The sequence below is a fragment of the Manacus vitellinus genome, unplaced genomic scaffold, assembly GCF_001715985.3.
Source record: "Manacus vitellinus isolate BGI_N305 unplaced genomic scaffold, ASM171598v3 scaffold_51_pilon, whole genome shotgun sequence".
Lineage (NCBI taxonomy): Eukaryota > Metazoa > Chordata > Aves > Passeriformes > Pipridae > Manacus > Manacus vitellinus.
The window spans coordinates 248,776-267,096 of record NW_021940620.1 but is presented as its reverse complement, the minus strand read 5'-3'; the positions used below and the strand labels follow the sequence as shown (position 1 = coordinate 267,096).

General features: G+C 38.3%; 1 protein-coding gene across 3 annotated transcripts in view; it reads left to right on the top strand.

Moving 5' to 3' along the window:
* Positions 1-5,423: 5,423 nt before the first annotated feature.
* Positions 5,424-18,321, top strand: part of GABRG2 (gamma-aminobutyric acid type A receptor gamma2 subunit) — a 61,564-nt gene continuing 48,666 nt past the window's right edge. For 2 of the 3 annotated variants that reach the window (XM_018081093.3, XM_008922698.4), the window contains exon 1: positions 5,424-6,396. In XM_018081093.3, coding sequence (XP_017936582.1) covers positions 6,290-6,396 — 107 coding nt within the window. In that variant the 5' untranslated portion in view covers positions 5,424-6,289. Of the gene's footprint in view, positions 6,397-7,351; positions 7,485-18,321 lie in introns of those variants that run through there. The other variant, XM_018081094.1, reaches the window with a different exon arrangement.

Sequence of the window (18,321 nt, the reverse complement as noted above, 5' to 3'; positions counted from 1 at the left end):
TCTTCCTGTCTCATTGCTAAATAGAGAATATATGCAGTTACAAGTTACATGCAAGTACTGAAAAATAATTTAAAAAAAAAAGCATGCAAATAGGTTGAAGTGCCACTGGCCATAACCATATTTATGAGCAATAAATCTAAACTCGTCCCACAGTTCATATTATATGAACAGTGTTTCCTCCTTCCTTCATATAAAGATTCCCCCCAGAACTGAGCCCAGCCTTGCCCATGAGCCCACTCTCTTCTCCTCACGACTGAGAGGTGGCCAACTCCAGCATCCTCCTTTCCTCTTCAGCCCAGTGCTCAGGCAGAGTCTGCCTTCCTGGGAGGGTTTAAAAGCCACTGGTCTTCAATGTAGTGATGTAGCACAAGGTATGTATAGGGAGAAAGCTGTAGTTTGAACACAGGGGTTTGATCTAAGCTCTTTATACAAAATAAACTGTATAAAATATTGTGCACAAGAAATCCAGCTGAAGACTAATACATATTAATATGAATACATATTAATATATGACTCCTCAAAATCACATTTTTCTTAAACTCTTGCAGAGTAGAGACTTTTCTTAAGCATTAAAAAAACTATTCAGAAAACAACCATTATTGTGTTCCTCAGAAAGTATCTTAGTATAGTGGTTTCTTCACATAGAAATGTAGTGTCATGGAACTGGACCCTCCAGGTAACAGTACAGCATAAGAAAGCTCAGTCAGGTCAGTGGCAGGAAGATGGGCTTTGCAGTTTCCTCAAAGAGTTTTATGGTAACAGAATCTTAGATATTTACTGCACAAAATAGCATTTGGTGTCTGTTTCTGGCACGAGCTTGTAAATCTAAGTACAGAGAGAAAGCCCTTAGCCAACAACTTGTTTTCTTTCCTGTTCTAGCACAAGATCAAAGCACATAAGCACACAGCCTATTTTGGGTTTGTGTTTTGGTTGTAGTTAGGCTACCACAATTTTTTCTTTTAAGTCAAATACTCAGAAAGTGATTGTTTGGAATGGAAGCCTGATGATAATCTTTAAAAAAAATATTCTCTTTGCATAAAATCCTGAAATACCACTGTATACCCATTTTAGGAAAGAGTTCCCAATTTTTTACTGCTAAGCTTTAAAATAATTCATTTAAAAAATAAATTCCCACGCAGCACAAGGTTTTGGCTTTTTAAAAATGCAGCAGGTTGAATCCTCTAAGAAGTTGGCTTTAGCTTGATGGTTTTCTTGAAAGAATTATTATTCTCACCTATTTAGTTTGGTTTTGTTTCTTTTAGTCTGACAGTTAAAGTGAATCATCTTACTTCTAATAGATAAGACTGAAACAATGCTTAAGTCACACTTTTTTGGTTAAATAATAGAACAAACCTTAAGTCCTAATTTGCCATTCTAGGACATCAATATTCTACTCAATGATAGGCAATTTGTCTGACTCCATCCAATATTTACCAGGGAAAAGAAGCAGTGAGACTCAATTTTAAGAAGTGATTATGTTCTAATTAAATAACTACTAATAATTAGATTTAAGTTACATTTGGCAAAATAGAGAGAGATCTATATGTGATGCGTTGTGCACTATGTTTTTGAGTTCACTTACTTAGTATTGATATGGATGTATACATTTGGGCAGTCACAATAATGTTGTCAGACTTGATTTAAAAAGCTGTTTGAAGGGTCCAGATTTTACATTGATTAAGAAGGTAAGAATCATCTCTGAACTATGATTTTAGTCTAGCACTTATTCTAGTGTCCTTTTTGCTCAGTCCACCTCCATACCACTCCTTCACACACTAGCTGTATTTTGAGCACATGGATTAAAAGCAAACTGAGTGTCTGGGTCTTCTAAATAAAAAGTCCACCCACAGGCCCTTGACTTGGCAGTAAGTGCTCAGACCTGGCAGTTCCTGCTCTAGTACAGAATTTTCCTTATCAGTGACATAATGAGCTAATAGGAAAACACTCCCCCCATACACAATCACAAATACATATGTACAGTAATAAATGTACAAACCCATGACCTAGGTTTTTCTTCTAGGAGTTTTTCAAAATTCATTCTGAGTTTTTTCCACTTTTTAATATAGCTAGACAACCATAAAATGTATTAGAAGATAGGGAAAAAATAAGAGATTGCATCAAATCCTAAAATTCCATCAAAGAAATCTTTTATATTGGATGCTGTTTTTCTCAGGAATTCAGTAATTAAGGTATTTATCCCTGGCTAGAGTATGCTAAGAGAATCATGAAGGAAAGCAAAATGTTATCAATGTTATAATACTACTGCTATAAAAATATATTTATATATAGCTTTAAACAAGCTGTTTTTTAAAATATGTGGATTCATGCAGTTCAAAAGAGTTCTGGGGTTTTTTGGGGTTTTTATAACTACAATATATTATTTCAGGATAAAAATAATTTGAAACAGTTAATGTGTTTTTCTAAGCATCAGAACATTACTAGATATGTAATTACTAGTCTTCTAAATCATCACCTCAGAGAATTTAACTACCTATATGTTTCCTTCTTATGTCTTTAAGAAAGCATCCTTAACATGACCCATAATACAGCTACCTCTACCCAAATCTTACAGCACTGGAGAGACAGTGAAATTAGCACTTGTGTCTAAAGGAACACGAGGAATTCAAAGATGAAACAGAAAGAACTTCCAGATAGGAACATGTGATAAAAGACAATGTGGCAATATATTGACATTGACATTGTCCTTCTTTTTCACTTTATCCATCTTTTATAACACTTATTTTTGCATTTGCTTGTTCACATATATCTTTTTTCTTCTTTTTTAATGTGTGATTTAATATTTGATAGGCAGGAAAAAAATAATTTTAGAGTAAACGAGCCATGTTTTCTTTGAGCTTAAGCATACAGACAACTAGGGAAATCATGGAAGCTGAGAACCCCCTTGTAGGCAAACAAGACATGCCAAAATATACTAAGATACTCTTATGAACATCTTTCTGGTCTGATAAAGAATGCATGTTTTTGGAACAATCACTTCTGTGTTTAAATACTCTACACAAGACTTTTTTTACATAAAAAACTTGAAGTTTGTTGTGAAAATACCACATTTGTGCTCATGGGCAAATTATTATGTGGGACTGGTTTATCACACAAAAGGTGTCAGGAAAACATTTCACACTGGGCAGTATCCTCATGTAAATTCAGTCCTTTGTGATAATTTATTATGATGGAATTCTGATCTGAGCTTGTGGGCACAGAAAGCAGAACACTGTGCTTCAAAGACAACGTGTGTTCAGACAGAAAACAGCCTGTCACATTTTTGTTTTCTATGGCAGTTCTATCTGCTACAGATAAACAAAGTTTTTCCTGGTACAGGTTATCAGCATAACCAGAGATTATAATATTGAAATGCATTAAGCATAAAACCTGGGGTTGCTTTCTCTTTCTTCAGGCTGAGGTTGCAAAGAAGCACAAGGACAATTTTGCATTTCAAAATACTTACAGCCAAAATTAGTATTGCCTGATTATTGGTGGATGAGTTTTACGTACCAGGGTCAGGTATTTTGATATCTAAATGATGGTATCTAGGAGCACTGAAAAACCTGACTTGGCCTCTGTGTGGTCCCCTTACTGCATCAGAGGCTGCAGATCCTAATTGCCACCACCTAAGTCGGTGCCTAAATGTCAGCTGCATCCAGCTGAAAAAAAATTAAAGTAGATGCATCTGAGATGAAAAATTAATCATAATATGGTGATGCAAGTTTTAATATGCAGAATAATCTACACAACCTTCAGAGTACTCTTGGCTATCAAACCCCACTGATGTCCAATTAACAATGTGAATACAAGGCACAGCTTATAAAATACCTACAGGAATAATGTTATCAGTGGTCTCTACCTTAGTGAAATCTCAGCAGCCAAGGATTAGTATTACAGTGTCTAATTCTTTTGACATACCCTCTATGTGGTGTGAATCCTGGAAAAAACGATGAGGATTTGATGTCAGCAGGCTTTTCTCCTGTTGTAGATCCTTTGCTTCTCTTAACAAGAATAACGAGCTGAACCTCTGGAGTGAAGGTGCATAACAATTTTCTAGGAAGTCCAGGAACTCTTTTCAGACAAGAAGATTCTGCTAACAGAACAAAATTTCAGTAAATAAAGTGCAGAGTAAAGCTGCTATGCTATAACAGACACAATTGCTGCAGCTAAGACAATAACTATTTACACAGTTCAAATTTTTAGCTGTCAACAATTTTGATTCCCTCATCAAAATATATACAGCATTTTTATCCTTCAAAGGAATGTTGTGATAACTGATGAGAGAGATTACAGCAGTAAAATCATAAAAATGTCATGTTTACAGGTAATGAAGTGTACCACGAGCAAATGTTGCTATCTGAACATGCATACATATATACATATATACATATACAGATATACACCAAGAGAAAGAGAGATTTGGAATATTTGGTAGCTTTCTATCACTGAAGTGGCTGTATTTCACAAGTTGGGGAAATTACTTAACTAAGAATAGGACCACTGATTGGAAATATTAAGAACCAGGTTCGTAACATTAGTTTGCTTGGAAACAGTGATACAGTGACAGTGTAAGATATTGGCTCAATTTATCACAGAACTATCCAAGGGCCAAGATGTATTTCATTCAACTAATAATATTGATCTATTGCTTATTGTTGGGAGTTAAATATCTTGTGTTTGGAAATAGAAAAAAATAGCTTGATGGCTGAAGGCTGGATCTATGTTTTCAGAGACTCTGAGACAGCAACTACTGTAACTATCTTTTTCTGATGGATAACTGTCATTTTGAATTTGGACACTGGGAACTACCAGATTGTCCTGGGTATTAAAAGGTTTGAGCAGGATCCGAGTGTCAGATTTGGTTCAGTCCAGAGGGAAATTTTGATGCATTTATTCTATTGGAAACATTTAACTTCCTCTTCATTTAAGGTTTTTTTTTTTGTTTTTTAATTGTTTGGGGTTTTTTTTGTTTTTTGTTTTTTTTTTTTTTAGAATAATTATTTCTTTATTTCTCCTTTGAGTTTTAAAAAGATGGGCTTTGAACTGAAACAGTGTCAGGTCACATCTCCCAGTTTCTGATGATTAAGTTAGTCTATTAATCTACCAGTTCATAATCAGCATTGGGGAGGCTTGTTGCTGTGGTTTAGGCAATAAAAATAGGGGAGGTAAAAAAATTTGTTATTGTTGGTCATGATCCAAGTACCTATTTTCAACTGAGGTGCTCTTACTTCGGGAAATCATGAGATTCCTTGAATTTTTTACTTCACTAGTAGTTGCTAAATTGCATTTTGGACAATAGAATTTGGGATTCTGGTTCCAAAATTTGGCACAGGTCAGCTTTTATGGTCATCTAGTGTTTCCCCTCTGGACAGGAAGTGTTTCCTCTGTCTGATTTTATTAGGGGGAGGGGAGATAAAAACCTTGCATATTTCCCCTAATCCTATCACACACTAATTCACCTCATTCATACTGACTCCACCAATACTGCTTTCCCCATTTCCTGAGTCACTTAGCAACAACCATCCCTCCCTTTTCCACTCCCCCATCCATCCTTTCATTTTTTTCCTCCTTTGCAATCACGATTTTCAGGCTGTTTAGAAAAATGAGGATGCTCAGCAGCATAGGGCAAGCTTTTCTTTCCAACCTCCTTTTTTATGCCTGCCAAATCCTTCTTGCCTCCAAAATGAAAATCCAGGCTGCCTGCACATGTGTAATCAAAGGTTAAAAAGCACCCTGACTGACACCACGCATGTGTTAATCTGTGCTGCAGCAGAGTGCATCATTTCCACTTTGACCTCAGAGTTAATCTGCATTCAGGCAGAAGCTCCGTTTCTTTATTCTTTCATTCTTTTTTTTTTTTCCTCCATTTACTCTTTCTTGCTCTGTTGGCTTTTCCTGCATGTGTGTCAGTGGTTCCGTAAATGTGTGCATGTGCATGTGCTTCTTTCCTTGACTGTTTTTGTTCTGTGAATGTCTCTGATTCTGGCTTTTTGTTTGGGTTTTATTTTTTTCCTTTTCTCCCAATTATATTATTTCCCTAGATTTGGAAGCTGCTGCCTGCTGCCTGAGCTGACGTTTTCTGATTATATCTGCAAAGGGCTTGTGCAGATCTAATTTCTGTCCCCCTGCATATTAATTCCCGCAGCTGGGCGCAATGTCTCATCCCACTGACGGGACCCGGTAGGGAGGGGGGAGAACCACTACCAAAAAAAAATTAAAGAAGGGGACGGATCCATCTGCAACCAAGAGAAAAGGGGGGGAAAAGCTGGGGGGGGGGATTGGAATAGAGATGATTCCTCCAAATCCAACAAGCCTGGGGAGCACTGCATTCTTGAATCCTGCATTTTCTCTCAAAATGATGGTGTGGGCACTTCTGTTCCTCTCTCTCATCCAGTGGTAAGATGTGCTTTCTGATTCTGTTAGGGGGGTGGGGGGAAGGAGGACTGGGGGGGTGAAGAATCTGTTTGCAAATTTGCCGATCTGCGGTGAGAATGCCGGAGGTTTGGGTAGTGGCATTGCATTCATCTATCTCCTAGCAGCTCTGATCTTGCAATGTTTTATTTCTCTTACAATTGTCGCTCTGACATGCCCAGGGAGGGGAGCGGCGGGCGTGTATGATGGTGGTACATGCCGGGCTGTTCATAGAATTTGGTGCCATATTAATGAAGCCTTTTATCTCTGAATTAATTGCTTGCTCCAATGCATGGAGTTCTAACGCAGCTGTGTTTCGGGGGCAGAATGTCCGCGCATTCGTGCTTGTTTTCCCCGAGCGGGCAGACCCATCATGGCTGTGCGAGGCTGCGGCCGCGGCAGCGCGCTGCGAGCGGCGGGCAGGGTGAGCACCAAGGACAGGGATGCGGGACCGCAACGAGCCCCCCGGGTGCCTCACAGGCCCTCGGATGGGCTCCCGCACCAGCCCTCCCGGTGCTCACAGCCCTCATGGGCCCCCGCAACAGCCTCCCGGGTGCCTCAGAGCCTTCCCAGTCCTCTCACAGCCCTCCCGGTTCCTCACAGCCCTCCGGGTCCTCACAGCCCTACGGTGCCTCAACAGCCCTCCCGTGCCTTCAGAGCCCTCCCGGGTCCCTCACAGCCCTACCGGGTCCCTCACAGCCCTACCGGGTGCCTCAGAGCCCTCACGGGTGCCTCAGAGCCCTCCCGGCCCCGCACAGCCCTACCGAGTGTCTCAGAGCCCTACCGGGTGCCTCACAGCCCTCCTGGGTGCCTCACAGCCCTCCTGGGTGCCTCACAGCCCTACCGGGTGTCTCAGAGCCCTGCCGGCCCCGCACAGCCCTCCCGCGTCCCTCAGAGCCCTCCCGGGCGGCTCCCGGCCGCTGTCGGTCTCCTCACGCTGCCAGAAGGCTGCGATAGCGTTCGCGGACCAGATGAGATGGATGTTTACAACAGCGTTTCCCCCCACACCAACACGTCCTGTTGGAAGACCTGTGCGTGCTGCATATGTGTGTCAGATACCGAAATGTAAAGAGGTAAAAATCTCAAGAGCAGGGGAAGAAGGAGTTCAAGGATGAGCAGAAAGTGGAGGGTGGGAGTATTGCTGCAGTGCCAAGCACTGCGCTGAATCAGACATTCCTGTAAAAATGTGTGGACTGTGCATTTAACAGGTTAGATGAGAAAACAGCACAGCATTGCAAAGTACCTGGCCTTTCCAGCAGCAACAGACTGTTCCTCACAACTGCATAAGCCATGTTGTCATTGATAGGTTTGAGAAGCTAGTGCCCGCTCTCTTTGCTACTCTTAATGCTGTGTCAACACAAGCTTCTCATTCAAATTTACCTTCTTGATTCTTCCCTCCCTTTACCTGGACACTACTATACTGAAAAGTGTGTTCTTTCTGTTTGCTTTTCTGTTTTGTTTAAGAAAAATCAGACTTGGTAGCTGCAGTGGTAGAACCTTACTTCTAAGCCAAATAAAAGGCCAAATGATCGCCCAGGGAAATTAAAAGTTGCTGTGTTTTAGATTATTTTTTTTCCACACACAAAAAAGGGCTTTGTAAAGAATTCCTGTGAAAAGAAAGTTAAAATGGTTGAAAATGAAAGTGAAATAAAACTTGGTGAGCCTACCATGAGGGATACCTGGTTGTTGGGAGTAAGACAAGTGTGAGGTATCTCTGATCCTTACAGAGCCATTTATGATTACTATGTGAATACAGCAATGGAAAATGAGTTTCTACAGGATTTTATGTCACAGGTTCTCAGATTATTTTGACATAAAACTTCCACTAAAATAATCTCAAATACTTATTTTAACACACTTCCTTCTTTTCACTCATCTTTCAGAATAGCATCACCCGAGAAGAATTTTGCCAAAATTATTTCATAAGCTCTAAAAAAACCCCTTCGTAATGCAACTTAAAGTTTTATCTCAGCAAAAGGTTTTGTTTTCTTTTCACAGCCATCTGATAGCTAAGATGGTGTCCTCTGACAGTTTCCTGACCTCATAATTTTAAAGAATATATAATAGAAAAATACTAATAAACAGCTACAAGTAAAGAGAAAATAGTGCTTTACAGAAACATTTTAAATGAGCCAACATGCAAATATTATTTTAATTCTAACAATCAGGAAATCTAACAATTTCCTACTTCTATTGTGGAAGAAGCCTTATAATAAGTAGTTTTGAAAACTCATGGACCAAGGCTGAGTTATAAAAAGTTGAACTTAGATACCATTTATTTATAGCCAGGATGAAAGATTTTCCTTGTTAAAATCTAATCAAACACTTCAGAAGGAGAGCAATATCATTTATTATGTGTCACTTGCCTGAAATTCTGGAAGGCCAATGCAGGTGAACGCCAACAAAAGTGCTCCATGTTATGCATCTGAAACACACAGAGGTTTAAGTATTTGCAGAATCTGATCAAAGTAATTGAACACATAAATGTTGATTACTAGTACTGTGCAGAAGTTTGAACCCTATTAATACAGAAAATACTATATTGTGAAATTTATTTTTGCAAAGTTGTTGACATTTGCAAGATTAAAGAAAGAAAAGTCAAGACATCACTAGGCATTAATGGAAGTAACTAAAATTCTGACTTTGACCTCAGCAAACCATGATTTGAACAAATGCCATATTACAGCACTGCAATATTTTACCTTCACAAGAACTTGTTTCAGATTTATTGCATGCACAGAGTACATCCTTACAACTGGGCACATTAAAGTTTTAGGAAGTGCTTTCTTACGATTTGTTTCTTGACATACATAACTGTACTGCAAACTTCTTGCAGTTCCTCATCATCTTAGCACTCAGACTACTGTAACAGCACTGGGCAGTCCATCACATTGACTAAAGCTGTGTTTCAGTGAAAATTAGTCAAACTAAGCTCCAAATTTCTGAAAATTGTACATAAAAAAATCTTAGGATTAAGAGACAGTTTAAAACTATAAATATAATAAACTAATATTTGCACACACTAATATATGGTTTAATTGGAATTAATTATTTGATTACCCTTATTGAACAACAGTAGGTATTTAACATTACATATAATAGAATTCACCAGCAAAGTTTAAAATTATTTAAAGCTATACTCTGCACACGATTCGCATACAGTGTTTATTAGGGTTTTTTGCAGTCTTTAGCTTTAACAAATTGTCAGCAAAATCCACATGAATACAGTGCAAAGTAATGTCCAGATGGAAAATGTGGAACACCAGCAACTTTTGTTTTTTCACTTGAGAGTGCTCAGGTAGCATCATGGCAATGTTTATATACTGCAGTTACACACCTAAACCCAAAAATTGTCAGGACTGATCAAAAAAATCCATAATCATTTTAGCACCAAAATAGTTTGGTGCCTTTGTGAAACGTATTTTTATTAGTAAATTACTGAACATGGGTGTAAATAAAATTGTTTTGCTCTTGTAAAGTGATATGGTATAAATGGGAATTAAAAGGAGTATGGGTATCCCCCAGACGGACAGTCATTTAGAATTACTATAAAACTTGCTGACATCAGTTTGGTGGTATTCCTGTAGCTGTAGTTATTCATATACTTCCAATACTTCCACACAGCATACAACACTAAATACTAAGTCAAGAATAAGGAACTGCTCAGTAAGAAATGATCTCTCAATTCACAAGGAATGGTTCCCTTTAAAGAAGCGTCATGACAGAAGATGTGAATCTAGGTGCTGTTAAAATATGACTTTATCCTTGCCTATGATACTATGAAATTGAATATTTAATACACTACAGTGTTTGTGTCAGCAAAGCTGAGGCTGTACAGACACCAGACCTGCTCACTACTTTTACCATGTCCAGGGTGGCAAGGAGCGTGAGACTGCCTTTGAGTTTTTCATAAGCATGCTGCATTCCTGACTGCTGTCAGCTGTAATGCTGGGACACAAACTTGGAACAACTACCATTGTCATAAAAAGAGTACCAAACCCACAGATCTAAAGTAGATTTGAAAATTAAGTAATACCTTGTAGACATATATTCAAATCAGCTCCAAAGCAGAGGCAGTTTAAAGGTCAGTAGCTCTGACTGGCATTGTCCTGCAGTGAGATGCTGTGGCTCATTTGAAACTGGCTCAGAACTCTGCAGCCTTTCCCTTCTAACAACTGGTGTCAACTACTCCAGCTGCACAAGTTCTATATATTTCTAAATACAAAGATTCTATTGGGGTGATCGTTTGATTATTTATTTTTTAGCATTCAGCAGGATAACCAGAGTGTGCTGTGGTTATCTGCCTCACTGGGACAGTCTCAGCTGCAGCTCTGCAGACTATTGTGCCTGCAGCCCCACTCACAGCCTTATACAGAAAATAAATGGCTCATGTGAGAATGGAAGTGAGAACAGCCAGCTAGCCTGGGGCTTGATTAATACCAATTCAGGCTTCGAAAATCACAGAAGCACAGAATATTCAGGGTTGGAAGGGACCTCTGGAGACCATCCAGTCCAACCCCTGCCAAGGCAGGGTCACCTGGAACAGGTGACTCAGGAACGTGTCCGGGTGGGTTTGAAATGTCTCCAGAGAGCGAGACTCCACACCCTCCCTGGGCAGCTGTTCCAGTGCTCTGCCAGCCTCAGTGTAAAGTTCTTCCTCATGTTAGGGTGGAAGTTCTTGTGTTTTAGTTTATGGCCATTGCTCCTCGTCCTGTCGCTGGGCATCACTGAAAAGAGTCTATGCAAAAATATGCAAAAATAGACACACAAAAAAACCTAAAACCAAAACCTGACATAGGATGTCAGAACTGAAGGGGGTTTTTAATTTTCATCCTTCATAGCCTGTCTAGAGTTGAACATTTTTAACAGGCTATTATTGCAATACAAATCCATTTTAACACAAATGATAAAGTTTAATTGTCCATTTTTCCAGTTTTGCTTACTAAGAAATCCACACCCTATCCTATACCTAGTACTGAAAATGTCAGCAGTTCTGGGAATCTTCTCACATGTCAAGCCTCGTTTTATCCTCTCAGTAATCCCTGATCCACTGAAGTCAGTCTGTTGCTGAGGGAAAAGCCAAGACATATCCAGTATAGATTCTTACAAGTGGCTATATGCTCATAAGTAAGAACAGGGAAATCACCTGAAGTTAAATTATAACTCAGGAAGGATCTTCAAAAAGTGTTTCTTACGCTGCATAATGCTTTTATTTTTTTGCAGAAAGCTCTCAACCTACATCCCAACTGATTTACAATAGCTCTAAACACTTTTTCCTTCATTCCTGCTTTTTTATTCTACATAGAAGATCAACATAAGCTTTACACTCCAGTCCAGACTAATGTAAACTGATCTTAAATGGCACATAGGTTTTGTCCTGGCCCTCTGAACATAAAGGAATTTCTCCATTCACAAACAGGGCTTGTTTTGTCTGAATTGAAGTTCTGAACAAGAACTAGGGAGGTTTTCTGGCAGTAAAAGAGAAAGAGACATGTTTATTTTCTTTTAGAAAAGATATGACAACTGATGATAGAAATGGACATTCAGGTAACTTCACTGGAAGTATAGATATGCTTTCTGGGCTGAAAGGAGAAGGTTGTTTACTTAGAACAGGATACATTCATTATATGAGGTATAAAAAGACTGCAGAAAGTACCTGGAAAGAACCATAAATTACAGAAAAAAAGAGTCCATTGCCATAGTCAGGTAACTATAATTATTATTATTACGTAAGGAAGAGCCTATCTCAAAAAATGAGACTAAAACCAAACTCATGAAATTAGGGACTTCAACTGCCCCTATTGAAAATATCCAACACACAAAAACGAGGGTGAAGAGCTATTTTAGCTGAAGGAGAGATGAGAAAGGATCAGTATAAAGTGTATATTCTAGATGCACCTATTGTTTTTAAACTTTAGACTCAATATGAAGAGTGACTTTTGATGACTTGAAATTTAACATTCATTGCATCCTTCCTTTTCATACTGATTATGGCCCAAATTGTCCCAATACTAACAAGATGCATCCCATGAGAGTCTGAATTCAGCTGCTGTATACGCCTGTGGAGAGGCAGTGTCTTTGCAGGCATTTTATTCAGGTGAGCTCCTGGCTCAGAAGAGCTCTGGTGCAGTAAGTGGGAGCTTTGCTGGTTTTTGGGTCTGGTTTTCTATTTGTAATGTCCAGAAGTAACCTGTTAGTTTGATTCTTCAAATTAAGAAGAAATTCAGCTTCACACTAAGCCAGAAAGTGGAGAAAACAGCAAAACAGAACATAATATTACTTACTTTTAAACTTGTCATACAAAGTGGTTAGAACTTAATTTATATCAGAATGTGTAACCATCTCCTTCAACGTGAGAAATTTGCAAAAAGCTATATATTTTTTTTCATCCATATGAAAAAAGAGTGGGAAGAGGGAGATAGTGGGTACATATTTTCACGAGTTCCAACACCTGCCAGCTGGCTGACAAAACTGAGGTAAAAGAGGGCCGAAGGTGGTAGGTTTACAAAAGTATTGAGAGAACAGTGAGGATTATATCTAGTGTGATTCTGGGGTATTTTATAGTTATGACAGGAAATTAATATATGAGTCTTGTCAGACTGAATGTTGGGTATTCAGTCTGACACACGGTGATATCCTCTTGTTTATATAACAGTAATATTTTTAACACAACTGCTGTCAAAAAAGGAGGCTTTAATGCTGCTGAAAACCACCAGTGACTGCATAAGAAGAGAAATGTAGCAAACACCTTCCCATGTAAATGACTACCTCAGCTGCATAATGTTTCTTCATGTGATGTCCTAAGCAACATAGAAAAGTTGACTACAGCAGCATTACTTGTTCTCTCTTATGTAAATGGCATAGAGCACCCAATGAAATGATCCCTGGCTGCCTGAAAACTTAGGAAAATGGTTGGGTTTTTTTAGTAAGTGAGGTAATGCAGGGCCCAGTATTTATATAGATTCAAAGAGAAGAAAAATATTTCAAAATCTACTGAACTCAATGCTAACATTCCATTACAGGAAATCTCTATCTTCATGTTTCTGGAAGAGGAGAGATTTTGGCAGGGATATTTCTGCCCTTTTCTTTTGCTCTTAGTTTCTGCTATTGACATCTGCCAGATGCAAAATACATGGCTCAATATACTGGTGGTTTGACCCAGGGTAATGATTACGTTGTGGTTACTGAGAAGTAAGAGAAGATAATAGAAATTCAGTAATTTGTACAATCTCAGTGCAACGGATTATCACCATTAATGAAGAAAAACACTCCTGTGTCAGATTTTTACACCTAGAGGATCAGCTCTATTTTTTCAGATTTAGTGGAATGACGTTTTCACACATATTCACTGAAGTACAACAGCTGTGAAATCTGGCCATTGTATATGAGACTAAATATTACTCTTACAAGATAGAACTTTCATCTGTTTGCAGATAAACAGGAAAATATTTAAGAAATAGCATTTTTACAATACCTAAACCAACATGTACAGATTATTACCAAAAATAAAAGATCAATATATGGGAAAAATATATTTAAAAGAAATGAAGGATAATAATGAGTATTTGGAAGGAATGGAATAAGAAGTTATTTACTTTTTATGCTTGCATTAACTCTTTCCAAATGAAGCAGGTAATCATGTATGAAATTGTATTTTTTACTGAATGTCATCTTAGACTTTGGTGAGAACCCTTGAGATGAAAGGCTAGATTTTTTTCTGAGCTATTTATCATCTTAAACTTTTTGAATGCTCTGTGTTGTACTGAAAAATACTTCTGGTTCTATACATTGATGAGAAATGCATCTTAAAGAGGATCTCATACATACCTAAAATAACCTTCTGCCAGAATTCCCCAGAAAAAAGTGGGTGATCAGAGAAAACAAGTGTTTTCCTTCAATAGTGATTCAGTGTTATATTGTGTAACACAAATAGCATGTTCTGGTCATATGAAGCTTTCGTTAATCCATAGCAAGATATCTTCAAATCCAAACAGAAATCTGCCTGCTGCAACAGATTGAGGATTATCTACTGAATTCCACTTTCATTTAATTCCCTGAGATTATTTTTCATGAGCGAAAAAGAGGTAGAATGAGAAAGAGAACAATTAAGAACAATTAATCAGATAATGCTAGAAAGCCTTACTAAACTAATCAATGTATTATTCAATATATTATCAAGTAATAATGCACTTTGGGAACCTACTGAACCATGCCTATATTTGCTAAAGCCAGAGAACCGTGTCACCAAACCAGAATGAATTGTACTCACAATGATCAAAGAGATCACTTATCTCTTGGCCATTTTGTGTACATCCTATGAGAGGGTGTACTCTGCTTTTCCTCTCCAAAAACTGATGAAGACACAGAAGACTTCACAGTGCAGATTAACACTAAAAAGGCTTCAATTAGATGCATAGCAGATACTGATGCAGGCAAGGGAAAACAGTTCATTGAGGAGTCTGCAATCATTTTTCCTCTTCTGCTATCCTCACTAATGCCTCTGGTTTCTACTTTTATAGGCCTAAGAGACATTCTTCCAAAATTTAAGCATCCAAACTGAGTCTTTGTACAGAAAAATAAACACTTGACCCCCCAAAAATCAATAACATAATTCTATATTCAGACCAGTAGTTCGTGTTTATTTGTGGTGATGGCCAATATTTTCAAACCATCTGCGAAAGCATTGCCCAAAGAGATCCAACAGGAAAGGCAAACAGGGACAAAAATGTCAGGGAGTGGAGAATGCCACCAAATACTTTACATATGATTAAAATTACAGTCAACTTGACCATCTCAGATGAATTACTGAGAGCCCTTAGAGTTGCCTAGTTCAGTAAGGGCTGTAGCTATGAGCCCAAAAAGGCTCTACAGTTGCTGTGAATAGGAGGTAGAATTGAAGGAGGTCTGGAAGCGAATTGGGAAGGCTGGAATTACACATCATCTTTAACAGAGAGACAAGAAGCCTGCTATACTTCAAATAGAAAACCAGCACGGGGATTAGGAAGATGAGTGGGTATGTTCAGATTAATAAAGATGACAAATGCAGGGCAACTGTTTGCATGAAGTGCAGAGAGCCTGGGTGTATTTTTGGAAGTCAGAGGCCAGAGAGATGCCACACCCCAACAAGAACACAAGTGAGAAAGCTCGTAGTGGCTTGAGAAAGAAGATGAGGTGTGTGACCCATGTAATGATATTTACACTACCAAGAACTGTCTTAGTGTCCGAACTAATACTGAAAAGACACCTTTTGGCTTCTGTTATATAAGGTAAGTGATACAATCTGCTCCTGCAGCCCGTGAGGGCTGTCACTCCAAATATGTTTGAGCATTACAATTTTGTTTTGTAATGTAGTAAAGAAATTATTTTCTGGGAAGGTAAGAATTTGGAAAGGTTACCAGTGGCAAAATGCGTGGAGGTCCTTAGAATACAAATACAAATATTGCTACTCTTTTATTGAACCCAAATAATTAACTACAAACCACAGACCATATTGTACTGACTAAACATATCAGGTATTTGTAAGCTCTTTGGGGCAACAAAAATAAACAATACATTAGCAATGACCTTTTCCATTTTATTTCCTGTTTTCTCCAGGAAATACTAAAACATCTCACTAAGCTGTCTTAAAGACTTAAAGCATGCACTTAATATTACTTAAAACCTTAATAAAGGTCTAATGTAATGTAGCACACGAGATTAAAGTCATGACAAATCTTTAGGGCCAAATCCTTAACTTCTATGTCTACCATAACTAACAAGGCTTATTCCTGTCTGCCACTGGTTTTTGTGATACAGACCCATGACTGCCTCCTTGATGTCAAAATGTAGATCTCAGGTGCCTCTGTTTTGCCCAGATAAACTCAATATGCCATAATATGCCACCGCTGTCTCCAGAGTTCATTTCTCAGAAATTAAATTAAGCAATTCCAAATTACTTGCTATTAATATCCAACCATTTTAAACCACTTTTATACCCACTGAATACATTTTAACTTCTTAATAGTGAATCACTTTTACTGTGGTATACATCTTAATAAGGATTATTTCTATAATGAGTTCCAGAATTTACTATTCAGTCATTTAGGGATTATGTGTATGAAAACAACTCATATATAGATTTGGTTTTAAACGGGAATAAGAATAACTTTACAGATTTCAAAAATTGGATTTTATTTTAAGCTTTGAAATAAAATTATCCCTTGGCCAGAAACCAAGAATTTCAGCTTACGTGGTAACTTTGAAGAAGTTCTGAGTATGAGAAGACTTATGGAGAGTACTAGGAGAGAAAATTGTTTGCAGCTTAAATTATACAGTTTGTTAAGAAAGAGAAAAAAAAAAGAAGAAAGATAGAAGATACTATATCTGTAAAAACAATTCTTCTGTTTCCATCCCCAAACCACTGTCTCTCTTAATATCTCTGTGGTAGATAAGCACAGAGGGGATTGAATTCAATGCAATATATATTCAGACAAAAAACTGAGAAACATTTGTTATCTGCAATCATTACCTGCATAAGCCATGATCTGAGCTCCTCAATTAAACAGTAATGAAAGGATATAATGAAAAAATCCAGAAATTTAATAGTAAAATTATGTCCAGTCATAAATAGTACTTATTTTAAATAGGACCTCCCATTAGAATTTGTGAGCAAGACTTCCAAACAGCAAGTAAAGAATGTATTTCGTCAACCAAGGTGTCATGTCTGCAGTGACACCTGGGAAAACAGGCTGAGGCAGCTGAGCCAGGGTTCAGTTCAGCAAGGCTTTAACATTCAAGCCCTTAGCCAGGAAAACACTTTCATTTGTGTTTAAATGTTTACCAACATAGTTTTCTGCACCAGGATGAGAATACAGAGCAGCTGGCAGTATGGAAAGCATAATCCTGGAAAATCAGACAGATATAAGCTAAAAATGCAACATTTGCCAGAAAGTCTATTCCAATTATGTCCTGTCTTCTAAATTATTTCTTTGGTAATCTGTCTTGGAAAACTGTAGAGCTTAGAATAGCACCTGTTTCTTTATTTAACAAATTATCTCGAGGTGTGTTTGCCAAATTCCCTGGGATCTCAGGAGGACAGATTGCATGTAGAAGTTTTGCTTTAGTGGCTTCCAGTGGAATTTCTTATTGTCAATACTCTGCCTGTTATTCTGCGTGTCTGCAGCTCATAGAAAGCTGCTGGATCTATAGAAAACGAAACTGAAGATGGATTTATTCATGTGGGAGATATGCTATGATTAGTAAAACTTCTTTACTCTTCCTTGGCTTCTACTCATGTCCCATTAATTTTAGGGGTTTGCACTCTTTCCAAGTTTTCAAGTGTCCATCCTCACCTGATGGTCCCATCAGCATCTGCTCAAGTCATGGAAAGACTCTTCTTGTTTTTAAAGAGTTCCTGATTGTGCAATTTGGATAAGATCTATAAAGGACCAACAAAATCTCTGAAGCATCATGGTGCCTTCTTTGTACCCATGGAAAATGAGGTCTGAAACCATCTGCACTTTGCCAACGAGCTTATTCTTAGTTTCCACAAGGCTTTGCGTGGCTGCCCTAAATTCCTTCCTGGATCTTGCTTCAGAGCTCACACAGAGTACGAGATCCATAAATGACACCACATGTAGCTGCTACTTACATCTCTTCCATGGAGACCCCACAGGTGGGAATGGACTAATTCAAGTAATGCCAGATGGGAACCTCTCCATATTCCTGCTTCATCTTGTATCCATTCACCCTTAAAGCTTGTTGCTGTCCTGCCATGGGGGGTCCTCCACAGAGCTTTTGAGGAGGAGCCAAGGAAACCTGCTGGGGAACTGGACATTGTGGCCTGAATATATGGACATTTTGGGTTTCATCTGAAACAGTCTCTGGAGCACATTTAGTGGGTCCTTTGGCTTAGCACAGTACAGAGCTGCG